This window comes from Amblyomma maculatum, chromosome 2 (assembly GCF_055883805.1).
Source record: "Amblyomma maculatum isolate TAMU_Amacu chromosome 2, ASM5588380v1, whole genome shotgun sequence".
NCBI lineage: Eukaryota > Metazoa > Arthropoda > Arachnida > Ixodida > Ixodidae > Amblyomma > Amblyomma maculatum.
This window is the reverse complement of record NC_139345.1, coordinates 196162811-196187143: the sequence shown is the minus strand read 5'-3', so window position 1 is coordinate 196187143 and position 24333 is coordinate 196162811. Positions and strand designations below refer to the sequence as shown.

General features: G+C 45.4%; 2 protein-coding genes and 2 pseudogenes across 4 annotated transcripts; 3 read left to right on the top strand and 1 right to left on the bottom strand.

Annotated features, from left to right (window-relative positions):
* The first annotated feature begins 388 nt into the window (after positions 1 to 388).
* LOC146200846 (BEN domain-containing protein 5-like) lies at positions 389 to 8658 on the top strand. Its single transcript, XM_084592448.1, has 3 exons — positions 389 to 460; positions 7471 to 7693; positions 8546 to 8658. The coding sequence occupies exons 1-3, from the start codon at positions 389 to 391 to the stop codon at positions 8656 to 8658; spliced, it is 408 nt and encodes a 135-aa protein (XP_084448574.1).
* On the top strand, positions 971 to 7155 carry LOC146200847 (uncharacterized; annotated as a pseudogene). Its single transcript, XR_014704656.1, has 3 exons — positions 971 to 2017; positions 5182 to 5280; positions 7138 to 7155. The product of XR_014704656.1 is annotated as an uncharacterized LOC146200847 (transcript).
* Positions 8659 to 16953: 8295 nt separating the features above from the next.
* LOC146200845 (uncharacterized) lies at positions 16954 to 20342 on the top strand (annotated as a pseudogene). Its single transcript, XR_014705272.1, has 4 exons — positions 16954 to 18671; positions 18743 to 19605; positions 19799 to 19863; positions 19931 to 20342. The product of XR_014705272.1 is annotated as an uncharacterized LOC146200845 (transcript).
* Positions 20343 to 20420: 78 nt separating this feature from the next.
* On the bottom strand, positions 20421 to 23408 carry LOC146200844 (uncharacterized). The gene is made up of 4 exons (XM_084595604.1): positions 23112 to 23408; positions 22840 to 23019; positions 22421 to 22565; positions 20421 to 21650 (listed from the first exon to the last, which is right to left on the bottom strand). The coding sequence occupies exons 1-4, from the start codon at positions 23303 to 23305 to the stop codon at positions 20583 to 20585; spliced, it is 1587 nt and encodes a 528-aa protein (XP_084451730.1). The 5' UTR covers positions 23306 to 23408; the 3' UTR covers positions 20421 to 20582.
* Between the last annotated feature and the right edge of the window lie 925 nt (positions 23409 to 24333).

Genomic DNA, 24333 nt, shown 5'->3' with positions numbered 1-24333 from the left:
TTTTTTGAATATACAGTTTAGTGAACTTTTAGTTAAGTGTTAAGGGACTTGGGTGTCTTGAAGTTCACTCAAGCGAGAGTTGACTGTAGCAGCACAAGTTGCTTTCCATTGAATTGTCAAATAAATGAATGAATGTCTTGGCTTTGGCACCATAGGCATAAAAAATATGCCTCAATCGCTGTGTGTCTATATAGCTTTCAAGTGTATTTTTACTGTTTCACTGGGCTATGCGAGTATAAGGCTTCCTGATGAAGCTAAATATGAAGTAAGCAATGTGTATACTATAATACTGTGTCCTGCGCATTGTTTTTATGCTATAAGTAATAATCTATGCAAACATGGTTTACTGGGGTGTAAATATACATCGCTGACTCCATCTTAATTGCATATGCAGGAAAACCCGGTTCCTGAAAGAGAAGTTCCTGGAAATCCACCCCTCTACATGTGCATAAAGGGAAAGGTGAGACCAATACTACTGTCCAGAAAAGGAACCAGGATTTCTGTAACAGTGCCAGTGCGGCGAATTAATTGAGCCCAGTAGGCTCTATAATGCAATTGAATTATTGAGGTCATCAAATGAACGAGGAAACAGTACAATGTGTATTTTGCTTTCTATTTGTCCGTGTTCTAATGCTGTTTTAACAATGTTCAACCAACTTTCCCAACAAGGCACTTTAATTACTTAATGTTATCTACAAGTTATCTACCAGTTCAAAGCTATATTCCTGATCGGTTCAACATCAATCAGTATATGAACAGTTAAGGTAAATTTCAAATTGAATATTTTTTAATACAGCAGGATTAGTTATATGGATTCTCACAATTCCAAGTGGGTGCAATATTTAATGTCATTGTATGATAGCATTTATGGGAAATAAACATAACTTATTATGGCCATACATGCATTGGAAAGTGTTAGTTTTGGGGATAAAAGGTACATAGTGAAGATTGTCATTTGTGTACTGTTATATCGGCGCAACGCTTATCAAGCTTGCTGCTGTCTTGCTACTGTGTGCCGCTTGGTTACTGTGTGCCGCTATCTGATGTACGCAGTCATGGTTCGCGTGTGCGACCGTAGCGCTAGCCAATAGCATGCCTCGGTTGCACCCAGGCTTCCTTTATAAACCGAAGCCACTGAATCCTTGTTGCTTGTATGTTCGTGTTGCTGTCCGAATAAAGTCTTGCCTTCTCGGCGTCTCGGAATAACATGGCGACGAGGATGGGATCGTTCAGGAAGAGGCAGTGACCAAGCCTCCTGAAGAAACGACGACGACGCCACGGCAAGCGGGAACATCAGTGATGAACACCACTCTGGGATCGTTGGGCGAGTTTTGCCCGGACTCTGGCAATTTCGACATCTACGTGGAAAGGTTTGACCTGTACGCAACAGCCAACGGAATAGACACAAGTAAGAAGCTGCAAGTCTTCTTAACTGTCCTTGGTGAAAAAGCTTATGTGACTCTGCGTAGCCTTCTGCTGCCGAAGAAGCCCACGGAAGTCAAGTACGAAGAAGCTACAGATGTTCTCCGACAGCACTATGCACCAAAGCGGTCAGTGGTTACCGAACGGTATCACTTCTACCAGCGAAAGCAAGAGTCGCACGAAAGCCTGGCACAGTTCATTGTCGAGCTGAAGAGACTGGCTGCCACGTGCTCGTATGGAAGTTTTTTTGGAAGAAGCGCTCCGGGATCGACTGATTTCTGGAATGCGAGCGGATTCTATCCGATGCCGTCTTCTTGCCCTGTCTGATGATGAAGTCACCTGAGAGCGAGTTTGCAAAATTGCTACCGCCCTGGAGACTGCTCAGAAAGACACCAGAGAAATGCTACCTGAGGGGTCAACCACCAGTCCGGCGGACATCTGCTGGCATCGGGATTCCACCCCGCAAGGCCAGCGACACGCGACAAAGGAGGAGGCCCCTAGCAACGAGCAGCGTGCCCCGCAAAACGGCCCAAGGAAGCAACGTGGGAAAGGCACTGTTCGCGTCTGTCATAGATGCGGCGGACTGCATACGCCTGTGAGTTGTCCTTTCCTCAAAAGTATGTGTTTCAAATGCTCGAAGCCGGGTCATGTAGCAAAAATGTGCAAAACAAAGGTGGTGCACAAAGTTGAGGAGCCCTTGGCGGAAACTGACTTGCTTACAGTGTGTACGACGAACGAAGTTCACGGCTCACCGCCTATTGTGCTGAAAGTAAAAGTAAATGGCAAGAAGATACGGATGGAATTAGACACGGGAGCCGCTGTGACAATAATGTCTGAAAGAGACTTTGATGAAAATTTTCCAAACTATCGATGTTCGAAAGACGACATACGTCTAGGCGTGTATAACGGTACTTCACTCAAAGTGAAAGGCGTAGCAAACGTCAAGGTGTCTTATCAGAACCGAAGCTACGATCTGCCTCTGATAATAGCAAAGCAAGAAAATGGAGCTCGCATGCCGACGCTTTTAGGTCGCGATTGGATAACGGCACTAAAAGTTGACTTGCACAATGCTGTTCAGCAGTTGCAACGTGACGTTGATAACGTGCAGGATGGCAGGCAGATGGTAGCAGCGGAAGCCGAGAACAAGTTAAAACGGCTGTACAGTGATGTGTTTGAGCCAGGTTATGGTTCTATTCAGGGATTCACTGGTAGCATCAAAATGAAAAATGATGCGCAGCCAGTTTTTTGTAAGGCGAGACCAGTACCATATGCATTGCGCGAACAGGTGGAGAATGAATTGCTTGAACTTGAGAAGGCTGGTGTGGTGTACAGAGTGAGGCACAGTGCGTGGGCTACACCGCTAGTGATCGTCCCAAAGAAAGCAGATTAGGATATGTGGGGATTACAGAGTGACTGTAAATCGGGGTATTGAACTCGACCACTATCCACTGCCTCTGCCAGAGGGCATATTCGCGTCATTGGTTGGAGGGACCGTGTTCACTTTACTGGATTTGTCTAAGGCTTACCTGCAGCTTGAGCTGGATGAGCAGGCACAAGAATTGCTGACGGTGAACACGCACATGGGACTGTTCAGGTTCCGGCGACTGCCATACGGAGTGGCAAGCACCCCTGCAATGTTTCAGGCCGTGATGGACCAGGTGTTACGAAACATACCTGGAACTGCCTGTTACCTGGACGATGTGTTAATAGCAGGTAAAGACCTGACGGAGTGCTATCACCGTTCCGAGCAAGTGTTACAAACGCTCAGTAAACACGGCATCCGGGTAAACCCAGGGAAATGCAAATTTTTCGAAGAAAATGTTTGTTACTTGGGACATGAGCTAGACAAGCATGGCGTACACCCAACACCAGAAAAAGTAAAGGCGATTCGAGAAGCGCCTCAACCAACTAACGTGACTCAACTAAAGGCATTTTTGGGTCTAGTAAACTACTACGCCAAATTTTTGCCTGACCTAGCAAACTTGCTAGAACCTCTTCATCAACTGTTGCGCAAAGGCAGCACATGGAAGTGGTCGAGCCAGTGTGACGCATGTTTCAGACGGTGTAAAAATTTGATCAGTGAAGACATGGTTTTGGAACTGTATGATGTAAAGAAAGAAATACAGCTGACATGTGATGCTTCTGCTTACGGCTTAGGCGCGGTGCTGTCGCACGTGATTGAGGGTGTAGAGCGACCGATTGCGTTCGCATCTCGATCAATGACTCCTGCCGAGCGTAATTACGCGCAGGTGGCAAAAGAAGCTCTTGCTGTTGTTTTTGCAGTAAAGAAATTTCATAAATATCTGTATGGGCGTAAGTTCAACGTGATCACAGATCACCAGTCGCTCACCGCTATTTTTGAGGCAAAGCACCACACAAATGCAGTCGCTGCAGCTCGCGTGCATCGCTGGGGAATTTTCCTTGCAAACTACAACTTTCGCATTTTGCACAGAGCAGGAACAAAGATAGCCAATGCAGATGGCTTATCACGCCTTCCACTGCCTGAAGCCGGTGACGAGGCAGAAGAAATATTTTATTTTTCGCCCGTTAGTAAACTCCCCTTAACTGCGAAAGATATCGAGCGGGAAACTGTGAAAGATCCAGTTCTTAGTACTGTTCGTGAAATGGTATGGCACGGATGGCCGCGTGCTGTGGACACACTTTATCAGCCTTTATTCGTTAGGCGGTTTGAGCTTTCAGTCGATTGCGGCTGTTTGGTGTGGAACAACAGAATCGTTGTACCACAGTCGCTTCAAAGTGAAGTTATGTGCTTGTTACATGAACAACACATCGGTATCACAAAGATGAAAGCACTTGCGAGGTCAATGGCTTGGTGGCCACAGATAGACAACTGCCTCGAACGAGCACTGAAGCAGTGTGAAATTTGTCAAAGCACCAAATCCGTGGGGCCACTAGCGCCGCTTTCATCTTGGAAGTGGTGCACAAGCAGTTGGGAGAAGGTACATCTAGACTTTGCTGAAAAGGAAAAAAAGATGTTTCTTCTAGCTGTAGATTCCTATTCCAAATGGTTGGAAATAAAAATCATGACGTCAACGACGGCGCAAAGCACGATCGAAACGGTGCGCTCGTTGTTCGCAAGTCATGGCCTGCTGATAGAGGTAGTCACAGATAACGGGCCGCAGTTTCGTGCAAAAGAATTCGAGGAGTTTCTTTTGACAAACGGGGTCAAGCACACGCTTACTCCGCCATATCATCCTCAGTCGAACGGCTCGGCAGAACGTGCTGTCCAAACAGTAAAACAGTCGCTGTTGAAGCAATTGCTGGAAGACCAGAAGAACAAAAGTTCCAGATCACTGCAGCACAGGATAGATAACTTTCTGTCCGCTTACAGAACAACGCCGCACACATTCATCGGCCAATCGCCAGATGAACTGTTCTTGAGGAGGAAGTTGCGCACAAGGTTATCTTTGTTGAAACCGAATCTGCAAGATGCAATAAATGCCAGATCTGAGAGGAATGTTCGCAGTGCAAACAAGCGAAGGAGTTCACCTCGATCATTTGTTGTTGGTGATAGTGTGTTTGTGCATTCAGTGCGTGGGGAACAGGTGAAGTGGCGTCCAGGCAGGGTCGTGGATGTGAAATCGGCAATGACATACCTTGTGGTTGTAGACGGACAGACGCGATTTGTGCATGCTGATCATTTGCGACGTTCTTTTGTGAAGCCAGCTGTTGTGAACGAAAGTGATACAGATTTGCCCCTTGCAAGTGACTTGCTCGAAAGTGAACGGTCTCCTACAGCTGCCTCGAGCCAGCCAGTGTTGTATCAGAGTGATTGTGTTCCACTCGCAAGTCACGCCCAAAGTGCCTCAACGTCGGAACAAACTGATGCTGGGTTACGTGTGCTACCAAGGCGCAGCGCTCGTGACAAGCGGAAGCCGGATCGTCTAACGTATGATAGATTCTGATTTTGTTGGAGGGGAAGTGTTATATCGGCGCAACGCTTATCAAGCTTGCTGCTGTCTTGCTACTGTGTGCCGCTTGGTTACTGTGTGCCGCTATCTGATGTACGCAGTCATGGTTCGCGTGTGCCACCGTAGCGCTAGCCAATAGCATGCCTCGGTTGCACCCAGGCTTCCTTTATAAACCGAAGCCACTGAATCCTTGTTGCTTGTATGTTCGTGTTGCTGTCCGAATAAAGTGTTGCCTTCTCGGCGTCTCGGAATAACAGTGCCTTCTTGGCGTCTCGGAATCAGTTCGTCACTCTAGCTCTGTACGATATACAGGGTGCCCCAGCTAATTTGGACCAAGATTTTTAAAAAAATGCGGTTAGCCCTAGCACAGTGAAACTAATTCAGAGCTGTTCAGTCGCCTATGCTGACCTCTATTCTTTCATTCACTGATGTTAATAAATTAGTGAAGACTAATTAGGTATTTTGAGAGAAAATATGTCAATGCAAAATTTCTAGATCTTCTCAAAAACAGGTCGCTATGTTCCATCACGCTAAGACTTAAGCCGCCTTGTTTACAGGCCTTCAAAAAATGCTGTCACGGGACCAGCTGTTACTTTAAATCATTTGCCAAGTGCCTACAACCAGCTTATCGTAGAGAGCACGGCCCAGAAAAAGATTTTGTTATCTCGGGTGCGACTCGAGACTTTAAAGTGACGCCGCAGTCAGTGGAAGACATTTTTTTTTTTGCGCCAGGCATTGTTTTCGGCTGGTAAAAATATCACTTTGCATAAATGCTAGTTTGATAAATACAACCTAGCTACCTGTGTTTGAGATCTACAACCTTTCCATTGGCACTTTTTCTCTCAGGTCAATAATTACAAAAATAATTAGTCTTCACTAAATAACTTTAGTGAACGAAAAAAATACTGGAGGTTAGCATAGGTGACTGAACAGGTTTGAATTGCTTTCACTGTGATAGGGCTAACTTTCTTGATAAAAATCTTGGTCGAAGTTACCTGGGACACTCTATATATTTAACAATCTGCCTTTTGTGGGAGGATGTGGCACCATCATGCGGGAGCGAAGGGAAACACATTGGATGGAAGTGTAGCAGACAACACGAAAGCACACCATGTGAAATGGCCAAGCCAATGCAGGTAGAAAGCAAAAGCTCCCCCCTTTTTTTTGCCTTCGGGGTGGAAAGTAGTGACAGTGATTGCAGTATCGTGTTCACGCAGTATGGGGGAATGTTTCAGTTTTCACAATCCACTCGGAACGCATGCATATACGGTCTTCCTTAAGCTGAATCTTATCAGCGAGATTCCACTGTAGTGCCCCTATATAAAGGAATGCGCCACTGATGGCTGCATTCCAGTAGTACTATGGTGGACTTATAGTTTTGTGTGAGCCGATCGCAGAACGTTGCACGTGTTAGTTGAGATGCTGGTCTGAAAAAGCATGAAAGGGACACAGGGACGAAGAATGAAAAGACAGCGCCGTGTCTTTCTATACTTCATCCACATATTGCTTTCGCCTCACTTGTCAGCCATGTATGAGGAGCTATGTTAGGATTACTTAAATCACAATAATTTTGCACTTTACTTATGCAAAAGCCACTTGCCAATTCTGAGCCTGTGTTGACCTCAATTGATGTGGAACTAGTAGAGCAACAAAAGAAAGAAAACTTGTTAACGTGGAGCTGATTTGAACTCCAGTATTTCTTGTGGTAAGCAGGTACGGAGCTATTGTTGCCACCAAGCGCCCTGTGAGTTTTACTGTTAATTTCTCATCCTGTACATTGCAGGTCGACTTCAACTTCTAAGCACAAACAATGAGCCGACAAGGTTAAACACATATCTTTTGCTCTTGTTTTTTGCACTGGCTGGATACACTCTTGCTTGTCAATGCAGAGCAACAACTCTGTACAAAGCACAGATGTGACCATAATCTACCTATAAAACGCTTGATAGTCACAGACTGCTCTGGTTTTTTTGTTACTTGCTGTAGTGACTCAATGGTTAAAGTGGTCTACTACTGAGCTAGCTAACATCGCATCACTTTATTAGCCCACTGTTGCAGCATTGTGTCGTGAGAGTGCACCTATAGCCACTAAAGTAAACCTTTTCTTTTCTTGCAGGTTCACATTGGCAACGGATTCTTTTTAGATGAAGAGAAGTGGCGATGGCTCATGAGCCGTCCAAAGGATTCCTTGTTCTGCAAGGAGGTGGCGAAATTACTTTGGGGCGTGCCAGCGCTTCGTGGCAGGAGCGTGACTGGTGCCCCCTGCCGCCGCTTTCTGAACACCGGGCGGGCAGTAGAAAAACCTGCCTTGAGCCCCCAAAAGCTGCAGGCTGTTGGCTGTAAGTTTCTCTGCTACACGTAATACGATCACAGAAGCGTCCTGGACTTGCAACTATTAACACGGGGCCATGATCAGCGCTAGCTGCTAAATATATTGCTCTTTTATGCCAAGTCAAAGGGAACTTGAGCCTCACCTTGAAGGGGGCACATTGTGTGACAGCAACAATGGCACCCATTTTGTGACTCCCCTCATTCATATGCATGCACTCTGCTACTTACTTAATCAGTTTTTTCTTTTGTGCATATGTATTATCCAAGCAAAAGTTGGCAGTGCTTGCCAATTCAGCCAAATCATGTCGTCTCATGACGCCACACAATTTAGTGACCAGTGAGTGTAGGCATTTCAGCTGCCAGCTCACTTCCCATAGCGACTGCCATTATTTTTCATTGACAATGCCGACACTATACTTTTTGGAGAATGGGGTGTAATGCTGTTGCATTAAAACATTATGCTAAGTAAAATCCAGAGCAGGTGGCGCCGACATAAGAAGAGCATTTCAACGGGGAACAAAATCTGGGCTGCACTGTGGTCTCTAACAGAAATGGCACTCCCGTACATATTATTATGCAATGCACCGTAAACGCTTTCGCGGACATTTAGTGCATGTGGTAGGTTGACGGAATGAAGCGCGTGTCTGTATCGGGCGGTCGTGCATAACAGAGTACTGATATCCATCGCGGCACACGCACATCGCCACTGTTTTTAGACTGCCGCAATGATAAGTGCCCGGCACCCTGTCGCAACCACGTGAAGAGAGTGCAGCCCTTACAAGAATGTCATATTTATGGTTTACATTCAAAACCCATGTATTCTGTGACTGAAATTCAAAGTATTATTATAATTTTTTCAGATGCATTTGATGCATACATCAAGCACGCCGCAACAAGCCAAGAAATCAGCAACGAAGCACGTCGTGCAAAGCTTAACCGCTACCTTGCTGATATGCTGCGGGATTTGAAGTAGGCTCATAGGCTCCTGCTATGTGCTACAACTCTTAATTGCAGTGGGGCTGTGTGGGGGCGTAATTCCGTCTCCTCAACTGTAGGGTCCCGCAACTTCTTTCTCATCACTGGTTGCCTCTGAGCGGGTTAAACGGCGATTGTTACTGAGAGGGGTGTCTGAACGCAACCTAAAGGTAACATACACTCAGTAAAGGCAGGAAATGATTACGTAATTAAATCGTTTAAGCGTTGTCATTGTGTTGTCTCGTGGCTGCGTTAACGGCAAGTATTGTGGCTATTAAGAATTAAAAACATCACATGATGCAACCTAAAGGGGAACTGCCTCCAGGAAAGATATTAGTAGCTTATTTTAATGTCGTAGTTAAAAAAAAAATTGGAAAAAAATTTTACCCAGGATTCGAACAAACATTGTATTCGCTAAGGGCTCAGGTACGTAATACTAATCCATTGCGCCACTGAGGCAGCGAGTACAGCAGGCTTTACACGCGCTCTTATTTATTTTTGCAATATTTCCACTATCTGTCGCCAGGTGACGCTGCTCAGAGGACCCTACCGCTGAGATAACGGAGTCACGCTGTGTGGGGGCCCACGGAAATGAGAGTCGCAAACTCCTTGCTTAGTTTTATCCATTAATTTATTGCAGCATGTGTATATATGTGATTGCAAATAAATAGTGCTTGAAAAAAAAGGGGCATTCTTGCCTGTGTCAATCTTTAGGGCAGCCTGCTATTTTTGGCGTATCTCTACGCTTGAAATGTATCAGCTGCAGTCTGGACAACACCTCGTGCAAAGTTTTTGCAACATATTTGTGTGCCACCTTAATATGCCGCATACGCCACGTATGCCGCATATGCCATGTATGCTCTTATGCCACGTTTGCTCGTATGCCACATTCCCTCATATGCCACATTTGCTCGTATGCCACATATACCTCATATGCTGCATATGGCACATATGACACATTATACACATATTCCATAATCTCGTATATATGTGCCACGTTTAACTCGTACGTATGAGTTTTTTCGCTAGTGTTAGTTGCCAAATTTGGTCGGATCCTATGAGGAGCCCAATATCTCCAGGCCCTCCGTCGTTGCTGAAATCGGTGAGCTCATAACCGAGCGTTCTCGGCCTGTCCATCAATGCCACGGGTGGTTTTGGGATAGGCTGATCGCAAATGACGTCTGTCTCCAGAACCTCTAGTTTGCATGTTTTTCTTTTTTTTAGTTTTAATTGCGACCGATACTCTCCTGAACACTCGTTCTTCTTGGTGACCGCCAAAAACACCGATGGTTAGCATTTCTTCACCAAGAAATTTGCATCCCAGTCTTTTTGATGCTTCAGATGTCAGGTACGAGCGTTGGCTTCCGCCGTCGAAAAGTACTCGCAGTTGCGCCCAGGCCTTTAGGCCACCGCAATTAGCTGACGGCGTTTGAAGCAGGACAGTTTTCGCGGGAGCGGATTCTGTTCCTGCTGCAACTTCAAGGCTAACTTGCGCGTTGTTGACTCCGCTGGTGGCTTCCCTCTGGCGCGCTACCGCATAGGACGGATCACAAATTGCAGTCGCGTGCTTCTTCCCGCACTCATGCATTTTAGGTGCTTTTCGCGTGCATTTGAAGCATCTCCCTGCCGCTTGCAGAAGCCGTTCCTTTTCCTCCAAGCTTTTTTGGGCATCGCATTCCTGTGCCAGATGCTTCTCGGCGTTACAAAAGAAGCAACTTTGGTTGCGTTTTGATGCAAGGCTGCTGCGGTTGGTAAGGGCTTATGCGATTTCCAAGGTGGCTTCGCCCGATCTTTTCTGATTTCTTTAGAGTTTTTGGCCAAATCCATGCTTTTTAATGCAGCCAAATTTTCTCGACTCTCGACTTCGATTTTGAGGAAAGAAATCAGTCGTGAAAAGGACGCCATCGTACCTTTGACACTTGCGTTGGAGCCTTCCGAAGCGCCGTCGGTCGATTCGGCGTTCCCGCCCATGGAACTAGTTGTCTCGATGACACATTTGCGGCTGTAGTCGAGTAAGATGTCCGTTGGCAGTGCTCGTTGAACAATCGGCATGAGAAGCGTAGTGTAGGAGTCCAGCTTTTGGCCCAGTGTCTCCAAACCCTTGATGTGTGCAGCCAGGGTGTCGTAGAGGCGGCGAAGTCCGCGCACATCGTCTGAGCAACGAACTGGCTGGACGTCAATAAGCTTCTTCATGTGCTCTTGAATTAGGAGCTCTTTGTTTCCAAAGCGTTTCTTGAGGAGCTCTACAGCGTGGCTGTAGCACCGTGCCGTCGATGGAAGTCCGGCGAGTGCTGCGGCGGCGTCCCCGGTGACAGATCCCTTGAGGTAGTGGAACCTGTCGACAGATGAAAGTACCTCGTTTTTGTCGACAACTTGTTCGAATACCTCCCAGAAGGCTTGCCAGTCATTGCGCCGTCCGGTGAATTTTGTGAGCTCGAGCTTTTGGCAGCTTGACCCTAATCTTCGAGGTGGTCGTTGTCTGGGCGGCGTTATTCTCCCGCTGAGTCGATGATCTTCCAGTCGGGTTTGAGATGCACTGTTGCAGCTTGGCCAAGACGGTTACGATTCGATCGTTGTACTCAAAAACTTGTTCGTACTCCGTCTCGCCCTGCTCATCATCCAGTGACTCCTCGAGCTGACTGTTCACAGCGTTTAGTTCAGCATGAAGAGACGCTAGTCGAGCGTGCATGACATTAGCATCGCTCTGCGTTAGCTCATTGAGTCGCTCAAGGCATTCCTTTGTAGCTTTGGTAACTTGAGTGCGCAGTACCCTTCGTTTTTTGAAGAGGCGCTCCATCGTTGAACCAGCGTTGCTGATGGTCACGGAAATTCAGATAACCAGGGGATGTGACGACTTCATGCGGCAGCGTTCGGTAGACTTCTTGTCCGTTGCGATGAAAGACCACAATGAGGCGAATATCCACGGTTCGTTGATCTAAATGTCTTCTCTTCGCTTTCTTCCTGTGTTTCGGCACCAACTTTTGTCTGATATGTCTAATCGTTCGTTAATACTTTGTGGTTAGGAAGAAAAGCAAACGATTGAACATATCAGACATGGTAGCCATCCTGTCAGACTTTACATGGCAAACAGAAACAGCTAGGGCCTTGAAACATCGGTTGAACACTCTCGAAGCGGGGCCTGTTTCTAATACGTAACCCTTGACTTCCTGGACCAGTTGTTGATGAGACAGTTGGGCCTCAGACGTTATTTGAGTAGAAACCATGCGCGTTGGGTTTAAAAGAATAAAGCGGGCAGAATTTTAAGAAATCATTTTAGCTACTCCAAGTTCACGAAACCTTCCATTGTGCACATTTGCTAGACCCAAAGCATAAGAGCATAAGGAAATCATTTGTGAACAAAGTGGAGAAAGAGCTGAACTAACAGATTGCAAGGTTAAACGAGGCCTCTTGGCCTCAGTATCTAAGAAGGCTGTAAGAACACTGGCAAGAAAATATAAGAATCAGATTTACCCAAGAAAAAGACACATACTGCAGTTTTTATTTATACCCAGAGTAATGCACGATTTTGTGGCATTCACAGCCTTAAAGAACTATCTGGTTTATACACAGAACTGAAAATCATGGTGGGGTTCCACAACTTACTTTTCCCATCAAGAATGAAGCCAAACATGTCAAATGTGATACAAGTGTTGTATACTGTATACCAGTCTCGTGCAGAATGAAGTATATTTCATGCAGATCGACTGTTGCATAAATAAAAGTTAAGTGCACCACACGAACAACCATTGTTCTAACTCCCACAGAACCATTAAGGTTGGTGACTGAGCATTGTCATCGCTGCAAAAAATGCATGCCATCGCTCTAAAGAACCACAATTATATCACATTCAAACAATAACACAGAGAGATTGTAGGTGCCTTTCAAATTCGATCTGCTGATGTCACAATTAGTGCATCAGGAATGTATTATTGCCATTATTCCGGTAAGTAAACCGAACAGCTTAGGCTATCGCGATGAGTTCGTACCAACTTGCAGTTCTGCTTGTTATTGCAGACATGTTTTCCCAAGTTTTGTGTCCCAAAAATGACACTTGTGTCTCCATCTCCCTTCTTTGAAAAAAGTTTGTTGGAGTACCAACAATATATGCATCTTTTGCCACTCAGCAACTGTCAACATAACCAAAATAATTGGGAAGTAAATTTTTACTGAGAACAATAATCATATAGTGTTGTTCTGAGTGTCTCTTTAAAAACAGTTAGTTAATCATGTGCTTAGCATCTGCTCGGATGAACCAAAAAGCTTGCAATAAATTCATTTCAATAACAAGCTCTAGAGAAACGGGAAGCCGCATATTCACTGCTGTTCTACCCATTCATGCAATCCAAAGAAAATGAACACAGTCGCATGAAATGGCCTGATGTAGACGACAGCTGAAATCGCTGTGTGCATTTCCCAAGAACACATACATTCCACAACATTAAATGATCCTGTAAGGTCTAGCGCAGTGGTTCTCATCCATTAATGGGTCACGGACCCATTATGGACCAGTGGAATTGGTTTAAGGGACCCCTCAAAATCGGTGGAAGGGAAAGAAGAGGGGCAATTTTATGCGGATTGCTGCTGTGCTGCTGTAATTTAGGGAGCAGGTTGCGGAATTGGGTTGAGTCACGGCTAAATTGGCCTCTAGTAAACGCGGACAATTAATAAATAAACCAGCGCGTCACGGCCTGCAGAAAACCTGAGGAAGAGGCGACACACCAGCACTGGTATGCATGCTGCTAGAAGCAATTCGACACCTACCAACAAAACATTGCTCCCTTGCCAGACACCCGAGGTGGTTTGCAACAAACGCCAAAAAGCCCCCCCCCCCTCTCGCCCGTGCTCTCCATTTCTGCACTCCTCTCTTTGAGCAACTGAAGATGGCTTTCAACCTCCCTGCTGGTAACTGTGCAAAACCTGCATATAGGCAGGCCAGAGCTATCATGCTACCCTTTTTTTTTGTGGTCATGGGTATTACAGACCCGAACATTACTATGCAGACCTTCATTTGAGGAACACTGATCTAACAGAAGAAACTTACTTTGGTATTTCCTTACTTGCACCCGCAAATGTTCGTTTTCTCCCTTCAAATCTTCAATTTCCTTGCGCAGATCCACTTCCTGAATTGAAGCAAGCAGGTTCTCATCTTGTCTCCTTCGGCAATGTTGTTTCTAAGATATTAAAGAAGAAAACAATCTGAACCCATCTTTGCAAACATCGCATAAAAACAGAGCTGCAAAAATTATAAAATGACCGAGACGGCTACTGGTTGTGAACTCTGAAAGCCTTATGGCCCCAAGAGATTGCAGAACAGACAATAAGGTATAGGAAAGCTTTCTTTAGAAAGCGACTTTCAACTGTTTTCGTGACATTGAACTTGAGTGCATAAAAGGAAACAAAGAAACTACTTCACTGGCAGTAATAGTGCAGTCTGCCTCTAATATCCTGGCACAGGCAGAGATCTTTCTTAAAAGAATGCACTGGGACTGGGCTTTTCCCGAGGGGGGTAGTATTACTTTACTTAGCGGTAGGCGCTGGTCGTGCGCCAGAGGACGATGAGGTGGGGCAGACTGCTTGAGAACGACGACGTTGAGGGTGTGAGGATGTAAGCTCATAACACAGAAGAGCGTCTGCAAAAAGTTTATCCGTCTGCACTCCCAAAAGTGGTCTTGTTTGGCCTTTGTCACATTTTTTTGTTTGACCTTTGTCAGAAATTTGGCCTTGTCAGAATTTGATGAAAAATGGTTTTCACCTGATTTAAGTATAGCCAACTCAGTGATTACTTCTGAATTGAGGTGGTCCACTTCTGCACATGGGAGGCTATGAGCACCCTTGGATTATTTTTTTTATTAGTCTTGACCCTCATAACGCTGAATTGTTACATGGGCAGTTTTATTCTCAACTGAATTCATTTCTGACTTACATTTGAAGCATATACTTCACATACAACAGCACATGGTCAAGAAGGTAACCTGCTATGCTGCTGGTATGCCTGTCATATTTATCTCGAATACTTTTTGTTCTCCCTGCTTCTGTGTCTCCCTTCATGATGGAGGAAGTTGAGTGCCATGGAAAGTACCAATTTACACCTGCTTTATGAAGCAAGCGAATTATTTTGAAGCGAAAGCTACGCTGTGGTAGTTTTTCAAACCATCGGCGTGACGCATTGTGCTGTTGCCGAGCGACTACCAAGCTGGGCCAAGAGTTGGAGGAGGAAAGAAGCAGTAAAATAAGAAAAAAAGCAAAAGAAGAAAACGAAGAAAAGAAATGCCGACGATTTACTTCCTAATGCTAAATTCGAGCGCAGCTCATCAGCTGTTCATCAGCTCATGCAGCTTTTCGGAAGATTGAGGTATGCGTTTCGGTTCGAGCGGTGCCCATATCGAGATCTGCCACCACTAATTCGGCGCTCTGCTTGCTGCAGCACAAGGGTACATTGGAGGAGGAGCGAAGAGAGCAATTAGGTTATCGGGAGGCATCCCGATGGAGCGCTTGAACCCATAGAAATGTTGCACGGCAATGCGATAGCAGTGACTAACTGATGCCGCTGCTGCCGCTAGCGAGTGAACGTGACTCTGCGTTTCGGCTTGGGATGCTTGCACCATGATCTGCTGATGCAGAAGGGTAGATACTTTTGGCTTGTTGGTACATCATCGACGGGAACAAAATGTAGCTCACCAAGGCAAGGACAGAGAAAGCGGACACACAAAGCGCTAACTTCCAACTAATATTTATTCAAGAAAGAATGAATGGTTTTTATACCACAGCATATCATTTCTGCCAAACGAACATGCGCTAGCAAATCGTATCAGCCAGATACGCAATTTCCTTTGGCAACAACGCGACAGAAGGGCTACTTATACACTCAACTTACAAAAGCGTTATCCATTCAGCTTCAACTACCTCACGTGTTAACCGGTTTTTGTGCACTTTTAAAACAAAATTTAAACTTTGTTTGAGAAGAGGAATGGAATTGCAAACACGGCAATGAGCCGACAAACCTTTACCACACATGTTACTAACATCCCGGCTATGCTCAAGAAGAACAAATCTTTCTTTCTAGAATAAGAGGTTGTGGATTATAATTAGGGGCAAACAGTAGTTTAATTACCATGCGTAAAATTTACCGCCGCAATACATCGCTGCACGATCCTTTTCCGCGAGCGCCCTTTGTCAAACTGGCCTTGTCTAGAATCAGAAACTATGCACGCACTGGTGCCAGCACAGGTAATTGACGGCGTAAAATTTACCGCCGCAATATATCGCTCACGATTCTTTTCCACGAGCGCCCTTTGTTCAAACTGGCCTTGTCTAGAATCAGGAACTGTGCACGCACATGGTGCCAGCACCAGTAATTGACCACACGCGCCTGTAATTTAGTTTCACAGACGTATGAATCTTAAAGAGCGATATGAATATGAGGGCTTACCTGAAACAGCAATGAGTGTAGCAACAAATGACCCCTCATTTCGCCACTGCACCACAACCTCGCATCCCTCGTCAAGGTCTTCTCCAGACTTGCTCCTGATGAACTTCATTTTTAAGCCATCATATGCCTTTTCATCTTCAAAAAACACCAGGCCGTAATGGTCCATGATGCAGGCAAATCCAATGTTTCGTCGTCTAAAAATATTAGACAAACCGGTGCGACGTTCAACGAACGAGCAGCGCAACGGCACAACCGTGGCACAACGGCCTAAAGGTACCGTATACTCAGTAGTCTAAGCGGCAAACCGCCAAAACTTAACGTCCGCTTTTTTTTTTGTCCAAGTACAGTTTTGGTTTCAGTAATCTAATAAGACGCGATTTGGTCTGCTTTGATCGCGTGGGGTATAAAAGTGGACGGGCTTTCGAAGACGAACTAAGCAGCGACCAATTTTGTGCATTTTTGGCCGCATAAAGATCGAAACCGAAACGAAACCGTAAAAAAAAGATAGATTTAGGAAATGTTTATTTTTGTTTAGCGTAATTCACGTTACTTTTATGTTTCTCAATTTATTGTCTATTACTTTATATACATACTGCACAACTACAATTTGGTGCCCTTACTTGCCTTTGACAGAGCCTGCTGCAGATGTCTTCTATCCGCATCCAAATCCACAAGGGCTTGGCGGCTTAGCGGCATTGCCGCGTTGCGGCGTGTATGGCATTGTATCGTTCTGCTAGGTGTCTTTGTAGGCTTTCCTACGCTCTCTCTCTTCTCTGTTCGGTTGTTCCGTTCGCGTTTAGATAACTCCAGCATTTAGGTTAGATAACGCCGTGCTGGAGCCAACAGGCGCAAAGAGACTGTGCGTGTCATGTAAGCAGCAAGCCGGGTGACGCCGTCATCGGGTCTCGGTGTGTTGGTTGCGCACAGTTGTTCCTGCGTCTGGCGAAGCGACTCACGAGTGATGTTGTGTCTACGCCTGTCGGCCTGCTCAACGAACACTTGGATTAAGTTTGAACGACTCAGCGACATTATAACGTAAGTATTCATGGCACCGAAGTGAGCATGCTTATGGAGATGGAGAGCTAGAGCGGTGTGCTGCGTGACAAATAGCGTAAAAACGTAGTACCTAATTTATTTCTGCCTCTGTGCTTATGGTTTATCATTCGTGTAGCTGTGCTGCAGCACTTGGACGAAAGGATTACCTGTGACAGCCGCTACATGCGTTAAAGTTTTCTATATTTTGCTCCAGTCGAAAAATACAACACAAATCTAGCCTGTCGTAAAATGGGACCCTGTTGCCTGTAGTAATATTGTGTGTTGTAAGATGCGACCCTGTTTTCTGTACTAGTGTTCTGTCGTCTGTAGTACTGTTGTTTGTTGTTTGTCGTCTGTAGTACTGCTGTGTGTTGTAAAGGGGACCCTGTTGTTTGTAGTACTGATGTATGTCGTACTTTTTTCTCGTACCGTTTTCAGTAGTACCGTACTGTTGTATGTCGTACTGTTGTCTGTAGTACTGTTGTCTGTCGCACCGTTGTGTCGTATCGTCATTGCAGTGCAGCGGCATTGCAGTGTGCGGCATCGTATGGCATAATAGTGTGGCGTTTCTCATAAATTAAATAAAAAAATTGTAAAATTTTGCTTTTATTCAGATATGCTGCTACAGTAGCACACATGCTTCTGCAATGCGTCATGCTTAATTAGCAGTAGTAGTATTTTATTCAGCTATATTTAACAAATATGCCCCTAAGTGAGGCTAAAGGAGGAAGGCAAAGCAACCTCCTGACGAGGCCTACACCCCAGATTACACATAGTGGCAATGGGTGAACAACAGACAAAAGCAAATTCACAGCAAATGTGCTTACAAAAAGATACAGATAATAACACAATAGTCTGTTCTAACTATACACAAAAGTTACAAAAATATGAACAAATGAATTAAGCAACCATTTGGCAATGAACAAACACTTTCCACAATAAACATATAAGAATAGAAAAATGAGATGCAATGTGAAAGAAAATTATATACAAACATGACAGTAGAACACAACGGATGTAATACACAATTAGCTAAAAATTACGCAGGAGGAAAAAGCATCTTCATTTTCTCTTAAAGACAGACACTAGTACATCTGACTGCAATATCAATGAGAGATTCATGAGTATTGCACAGGGTTGATAAATGAAAGCATGCCTTTATGTACTGAGCATAAGTGAGAATTTGAACATCGCTTCGTGCGCTGGTATGGGGGCGCCACTGATTTGGAACAACTAGCGCCACCTCCAGGCTGCGCCGGGCACTTTCCCGTCGTTGCTGTCTGCCCGCGCTACTGGCCGGCTGCTGTGGCGGCCGTTTCGACATGGCTGCAGGGAGCCAACCGCGAGTGTTGTTTTGCGGATTCCGGCCAATTGAAAACATTGAAGAATATTTTAAAAGATGCAGCGTCAAGCGCGGCAACAACCTCTACGCCGGGAACCATGTTTACGGCGTGAGAGAAGAAGTTTCATGTGCGGGAGGGCCGTCCGACGTCGTCGGAAGATGCATTGCGCAAATGAAGTGCGTTGATTACGACGTGCGGTTGACGGTAAGCACAGTTCACGAGACGTTTTATTTATTCGTTGCATGAGCGTGAAAACGTGTGCTGTGCACTTGCAGTTGTCTGCGCAGCCAAGACATATTGTTGATGCCAGCTGCACGTGCAAGGCGGGATGCCGAGGATGGTGCAAGCACGCAGCGGCGCTCGCCGTGTTCGTGAACAACTCCATGCATACATCTTGTACAGACCTACCGTGCGCGTGGCTCAAGCCTTCTTCGCGGCCAACCCTGGATACCAAAAAACAGATTAAGGATCTTTTCCCAGGTAAGAAAAATAAATGCTCTATGAGGAGATCCATCGAGTAACATATTGGAATCGTCCACCCAGGTCGCCTTATGCCTGTACCAGTGCTTAAGGCACTGTCCGCGTCTGACGTTCATGTCCAATTTCCGGACGTTAGGTGCGCCTTCACAGATGTGCTGCAGTGCATTGAGGGCGATGCAGTCGAAGAATGTGGGGCCGTGTCGTCCGGTGCAGTTGAAGAGGTAGCCGGTATCGCAGCTTCTGAGCTCATGAGAGCAATTATGGAAAACGGGCGCGCCACGTATGGCATGATGGAAATCACCAGTACATTGCCTCTCAGAATTACAAGGTGTGACATGTTGTCTGCGCTGGCGGACAGCGAGAAAATGTTTTATGAGAAGTTCGTGCAAAAAAGCATAAATGAAATTATCGAAATCGAACTGACAACTAGGGGCCAAGGAAAAGTAGAAAGGTTTGTTATTTGCTTTCATGCGTCGCTGAACTTTCTTCCTGGCACTAATGGCATGTTCTTGATACTACATCAGGTGGCATCAGGAGAGGATTCTTCGGATTAGAAGCTCCATTGCTCACAGAATAAAGACAAGAGAGGCAGAGTTCGAGGCTCTTGCACATGCATTGGTTACGCCGAGGGCCTTTGCAACTGCTGCCACCACCTACGGTAAGCAGCAGCACACTCCGTACAAGTAGAACATGCAAGTATAAATAGGCAGTCTCGTTGTGACTTTGTTCGTAAAAAAGGCTAATTGTATATATTGCGTTATCTAGTGCACACTTTAAAGGTGCCCTTAAAGTAAAATCTAAATTTTATGAATCTTACCGAAAAGTACTAGTCAATTTTTCTCATTTTGCAGGTAAGAATACAGAAGACGTGGCAAGAAAGGAGCTCTCTACGCTCCTGCGAGTTCCAGTTCATGAGGTAATTCCATATGTGTTCAAGAAGATTGACACGTTTCCTAATTCCTTCCATTTGTTTCTTTCTGCAGGTCGGACTGGTTATACACCCGGAACAACCCTGGTTGTGCTGCAGCCCGGATGGCATCTTTGTAGCCAGCAATACAACTCGTGTTGTTGAAATCAAATGCCCCTTTTCTCTCAGGAACTCAAAGCTTATTGATGCAGAGCAAGAAGTTAGCTATGTTAAATACATCCACTATGTCAATGGAAAGTTGACTCTAAAAAAAAGTCACCCATTTTTCACACAGGTGATGATTATATTGTATGTTTTAAATATTGATGAAGCGCTTTTTTGTGTACTCAGAAAAGCAAAGTTTTAGCATAACTGTCAAGAAGGATGAAAAATTTCTCTCCGAGTACATACCTAAGCTTCAAGCATACTATTTCAAGTATTATTTAAAACAGCTGACAAACTTGTCACGACCAAATGTTCAGGCGTAATATCCAGTCCACATAATTTTATGTTGTTTGTCTGTGAAGTGTTGGGTTCTTGCAGCATGGGCACAATTAAAAACAGGGTTGATAATGAAAGTAAGATTTATTGCAGTGAATTCGTCTATGTACACTTCATGACATTGGACAACATTGTTTCCTGGGCTCACTGAGAGGTTCTGGAAATGTTCAGCTGAACACATGGTTGGGCTCATTTTCCATCCACACTATGACTGGCTTAAGATCTCGTCACTCATCTGCATTGTCAGTATTTTGGCCGCTAAAGATGGGTGGCTGTAGGTTGGCCAGAATACAACACATCCGCATAATATTGCTCATGTGGGGAATCAGTTCAGTAGGTACCCTTGTATTGAGGATATTGAACGTTTTCACACGCTGGATTACCCTTTCGACATGTATGCGCACCTGGGCTACATTGTATGTTTCCTGAAGTTCCTCATATGTAAATTGTACATTTCCTTTTGAAAAAGGGGGCAATACAACAATGCCTTTCTGACCTGCAGCGGGTGCTCTAATGCCTGGAAAGCCCTTGTCCGCTAGCACTATGTCGCCCGGCTCAATCCTGTCAAGGAACCCTGACTCAAGTGTGATGTGAGTGTCCGATGCGCGACCACCATAGGCCTCGGAGACAAATGTCACTACACCATTTGGCAAAATTCCTAGTAAAACCTTCAAAGTGTAGCCACCCTTATAGTGTGAAAACAGTGCCCGCCTTTGCTCAACAGTAGGTGGCTCTTCAGTTCTTATTTCTGTGCAATCTATGATGTAACGGCAGCGAGGATAGTGGATCTTGAAACATGCTGGCATTGTTGCTTGCACGGTGGCAAGTGACGGTTCTGGGATCCATTCCTTCATTGCAGCTAACAAGTTGCTCAAGACAAAATAAAATATACGGCTTACTGCCGTCCGGTGAAGCCCAAAAAGAACACCAAGGCTAGCAAAGGAGATGCCAAGTTTCAGTTTCATAAGAAAAATTACAAGTTTCTGTGGAACTGGAACATCGATTCGCCTTGCTACTATGGGTGAAAGAACAAACATCAGTAAGGCAAATACATTGGTGCTAACGCCACACAGTTCTTTAAACGCATCTGCTCTCTCCCTCAGCGAGTCATATCCAAGGAATACACAGCTTCTCTCCTCTATTCCAGTGCTTGTGGATGTTGTGGCTGGCACTGCCTGCACAGCTATATCTGTTGTGCTTGTGTGTGACACTTGCGTTGAGGCTGAGCCATGTGATGTCACTGAGAGGAACATGTTGCACTGGCCTTGAGGTAGAACCGTGTTTGTTTGAGTCGCCTGAAAAATATAACACGTGCACAATCAATCTTTATTAATCAATACTAATAACTCCATTGTCAAGCTATAGCAAGAAATTAACAGCATTGGTTAGAACAGAGTATGAGCGCTGTTGGGGACACACTTGCATAACACTGAGCACATAAAGATATACACGAAAGCGAAGGTAACAATACTAAGAAGACTGCCATGGTTGTGCACAGCTGCACTAGCTAGGGTGCACTGGTGCTGGCTCTCTATATTTGCTTTCTTTTACAAAGTTAAACTCTCCTTCAGATTCAAACCACTAAATATACCAGCACAAAAATTTGTTTTAAAACAGCAAACAAAAACCAAAGAACATATTCAAATTGCTTCAGCAGACATGCAGTGATAAGGAAAAAGCAATAATGAAAACTAAACCAGTTGGTGAACGATTTTATTTTCCCATTGGGTGGCGTTTGGCCAACAGTTTAGAATCCGTAAATGCATACTGTATAATCACGCCGCCGCGCATAAAAATAACAGCCTACATACAGCATGGGTTAACATTTGAGATACTGATTCCGAGGACGCGGGTTCAGTCGCAGCCGCCGCGGCCGCGTTTGGATGGACGCGAAACGCAATTAAGGCGCCCGTGTACTGTACGATGTCAGTGCACGTCGAAGAACCACACATGGTCGAAATTACAGGAGCCCTCCACTACGGCGTCCCTCATAGCCTGAGTCGCTTTGGGACGTTAAATTTTATAAACCATACATCTGAGGGGATTCAATAAATGAGGTCCTTACCACGGATACAAACATAACGCTTTCTTCTGACCCTTCTAATTGTTCCTCATCGGGACCGTGGGCCAGACTGCGACACGAAGTGCCGGTTACGGAGTCTGAATCCGTTGACACCTGTGCCGCACCCGCTGATCCGCGTCGTTGAAACCTAAGAAAAAATGTTAAAGAATGCAGATGGCTGTTCAGCAAAACATAAAACTGCGACACTTCGTATGGGCTCGTCCAGATCGCGAGGACGATTGAGCGCAAAGACTAGGAAATGCACGGCATAACACCGACAGGACCTCGCGAGGACGACCCAAAGCTCGTCCCGTGCATTTTGTCCCCCTCCCTGTTGCTGCCGTGTCAGCACACATAATTCTGCATTCTTACAAAGCACTGTATATTAAAGCCTACGCATCATCGGCTGGATTAAAACTTACCGCTGGTATCTCTGGAGCTTCGTTTCGGGCCCAGCGCCATCGTCTCTCCCATAGCAAGCAGGGAATATTGTTGGAATGTAGGCAGGGTGGTGTGCCGCAGAACTTCTCTCGTTGCCCACGAAGTGGGCGCTACATATGCGTGTTTGGCCCTTCACTGGTTGCCACAGTCCGCCGTCCGCACTAATAAATAGAAATAAATGCTGTATTATTCCAACTGTAACCTTGGAGACAGCCAAAATCGACTCTAGAAGACGAAATGGCCACTTGTTTACCTTGCACGTCGTACTGCTCTGATCCACCGCTCCCGTCGCTCCTTCTCGTAGGGCTTCCATGGAAATCCATAGAACTTGATTTTCGGGACCTTGCCTGCAACGTTTCTGTAGCTATTGTGACAACCGTACACGCAGAAATAAACGGTGCCGCCTTTTTTCGTCGGCGGCTTGTCGCTGTCCGAGCGAGACGCCATGCTGACTGCAGTGAGACGGGCCGCTCCGAGACGACGCGAAAGTTACGCCGCGTATTACAGGTGACGCCACTTGTCCGGCTCAAAGCTGCAGCGCACGGAGCCTATGCATGGCTACTTATCCACTTTATTGACCCCAGCTGGGCCCACCACAACCACAGGACCACCTTTGAACCTGCAGAAAGCAAGCAGTACAAAACATTCTTAAAAAGTATAGCCAGCTGTTATTCACAAAGCTAGAAAACACTATCAATCACCAGCCAAAGCATATATCTGACTAACTACACTACAAGGTAAAATGTAAGCCCTTAAATTGTAAGCATTATAGATACTCCATTTGACAAGCTGTTTGCAGCAATGTGAAAGGCGAGACTGGGCTCAATAATGATCACATATGCTGTCATGGGTAATTGTGCTCCTATGTGTCTATCGCTTCCCAAATTGGATGGGGCAACAGCGGCGGCACTATATTGTGGGACTCAATTTTTGCACGTCAGATGCGGATGATCATGTAACAAGACTGTGGTAGAATCTACCTCCCAGCTATGTATTGCCATCCTGGTTCTTGCACTTTCACCACTTTTTTATAATTTTTTCCCCACCTCCAAATGACTGGGAATGGGAACATTCTTGCCCTCTCTTAATTGCATGTTTTTACGACTCTCTGACAACCCAGTGGAGTGAGTGAGGGAGTGGCCGCTCAGCAGACTGAAAGAAGCATGCGCAACAGCTGCAAACTCATTGCTCGAATCTATTCCTTTTCTGTGCATGTTTGTGTATGGATGTGTGTGCAGGTGGGGGTTACCGAGGAAGATGTTTTGGAAGTGCACGTATGCTCTGAAAAGCTCACTCCCCATTGTTGATAACACATCCCTATTTCAATGATTTGTATGAGCGAAATGAACTGTGCTATCTTGCTCCAGTTCACCTTTGTGTATTCGATTTATCGCACACACATTGAAGAACTCAAACTGGTTTATACTACCCAAATCAAAATGGCAAAAATATGTGGACGAGCAGGAGGCAGATGC

Excerpts from the sequence above, each read along its gene's own strand:
- LOC146200846 (XM_084592448.1), top strand. The coding sequence starts at position 389 with ATGCAGGAAAACCCGGTTCCTGAAAGAGAAGTTCCTGGAAATCCACCC. Across the intron at positions 461-7,470 it reads ACATGTGCATAAAGGGAAAG|GTTCACATTGGCAACGGATT; the intron begins GTGAGACCAATA and ends CTTTTCTTGCAG. Across the intron at positions 7,694-8,545 it reads AAAGCTGCAGGCTGTTGGCT|ATGCATTTGATGCATACATC; the intron begins GTAAGTTTCTCT and ends TAATTTTTTCAG.
- LOC146200844 (XM_084595604.1), bottom strand. The coding sequence starts at position 23,305 with ATGGCGTCTCGCTCGGACAGCGACAAGCCGCCGACGAAAAAAGGCGGC. Across the intron at positions 23,020-23,111 it reads AGAGCAGTACGACGTGCAAG|TGCGGACGGCGGACTGTGGC; the intron begins GTAAACAAGTGG and ends TCTATTTATTAG. Across the intron at positions 22,566-22,839 it reads AAGCTCCAGAGATACCAGCG|GTTTCAACGACGCGGATCAG; the intron begins GTAAGTTTTAAT and ends ATTTTTTCTTAG.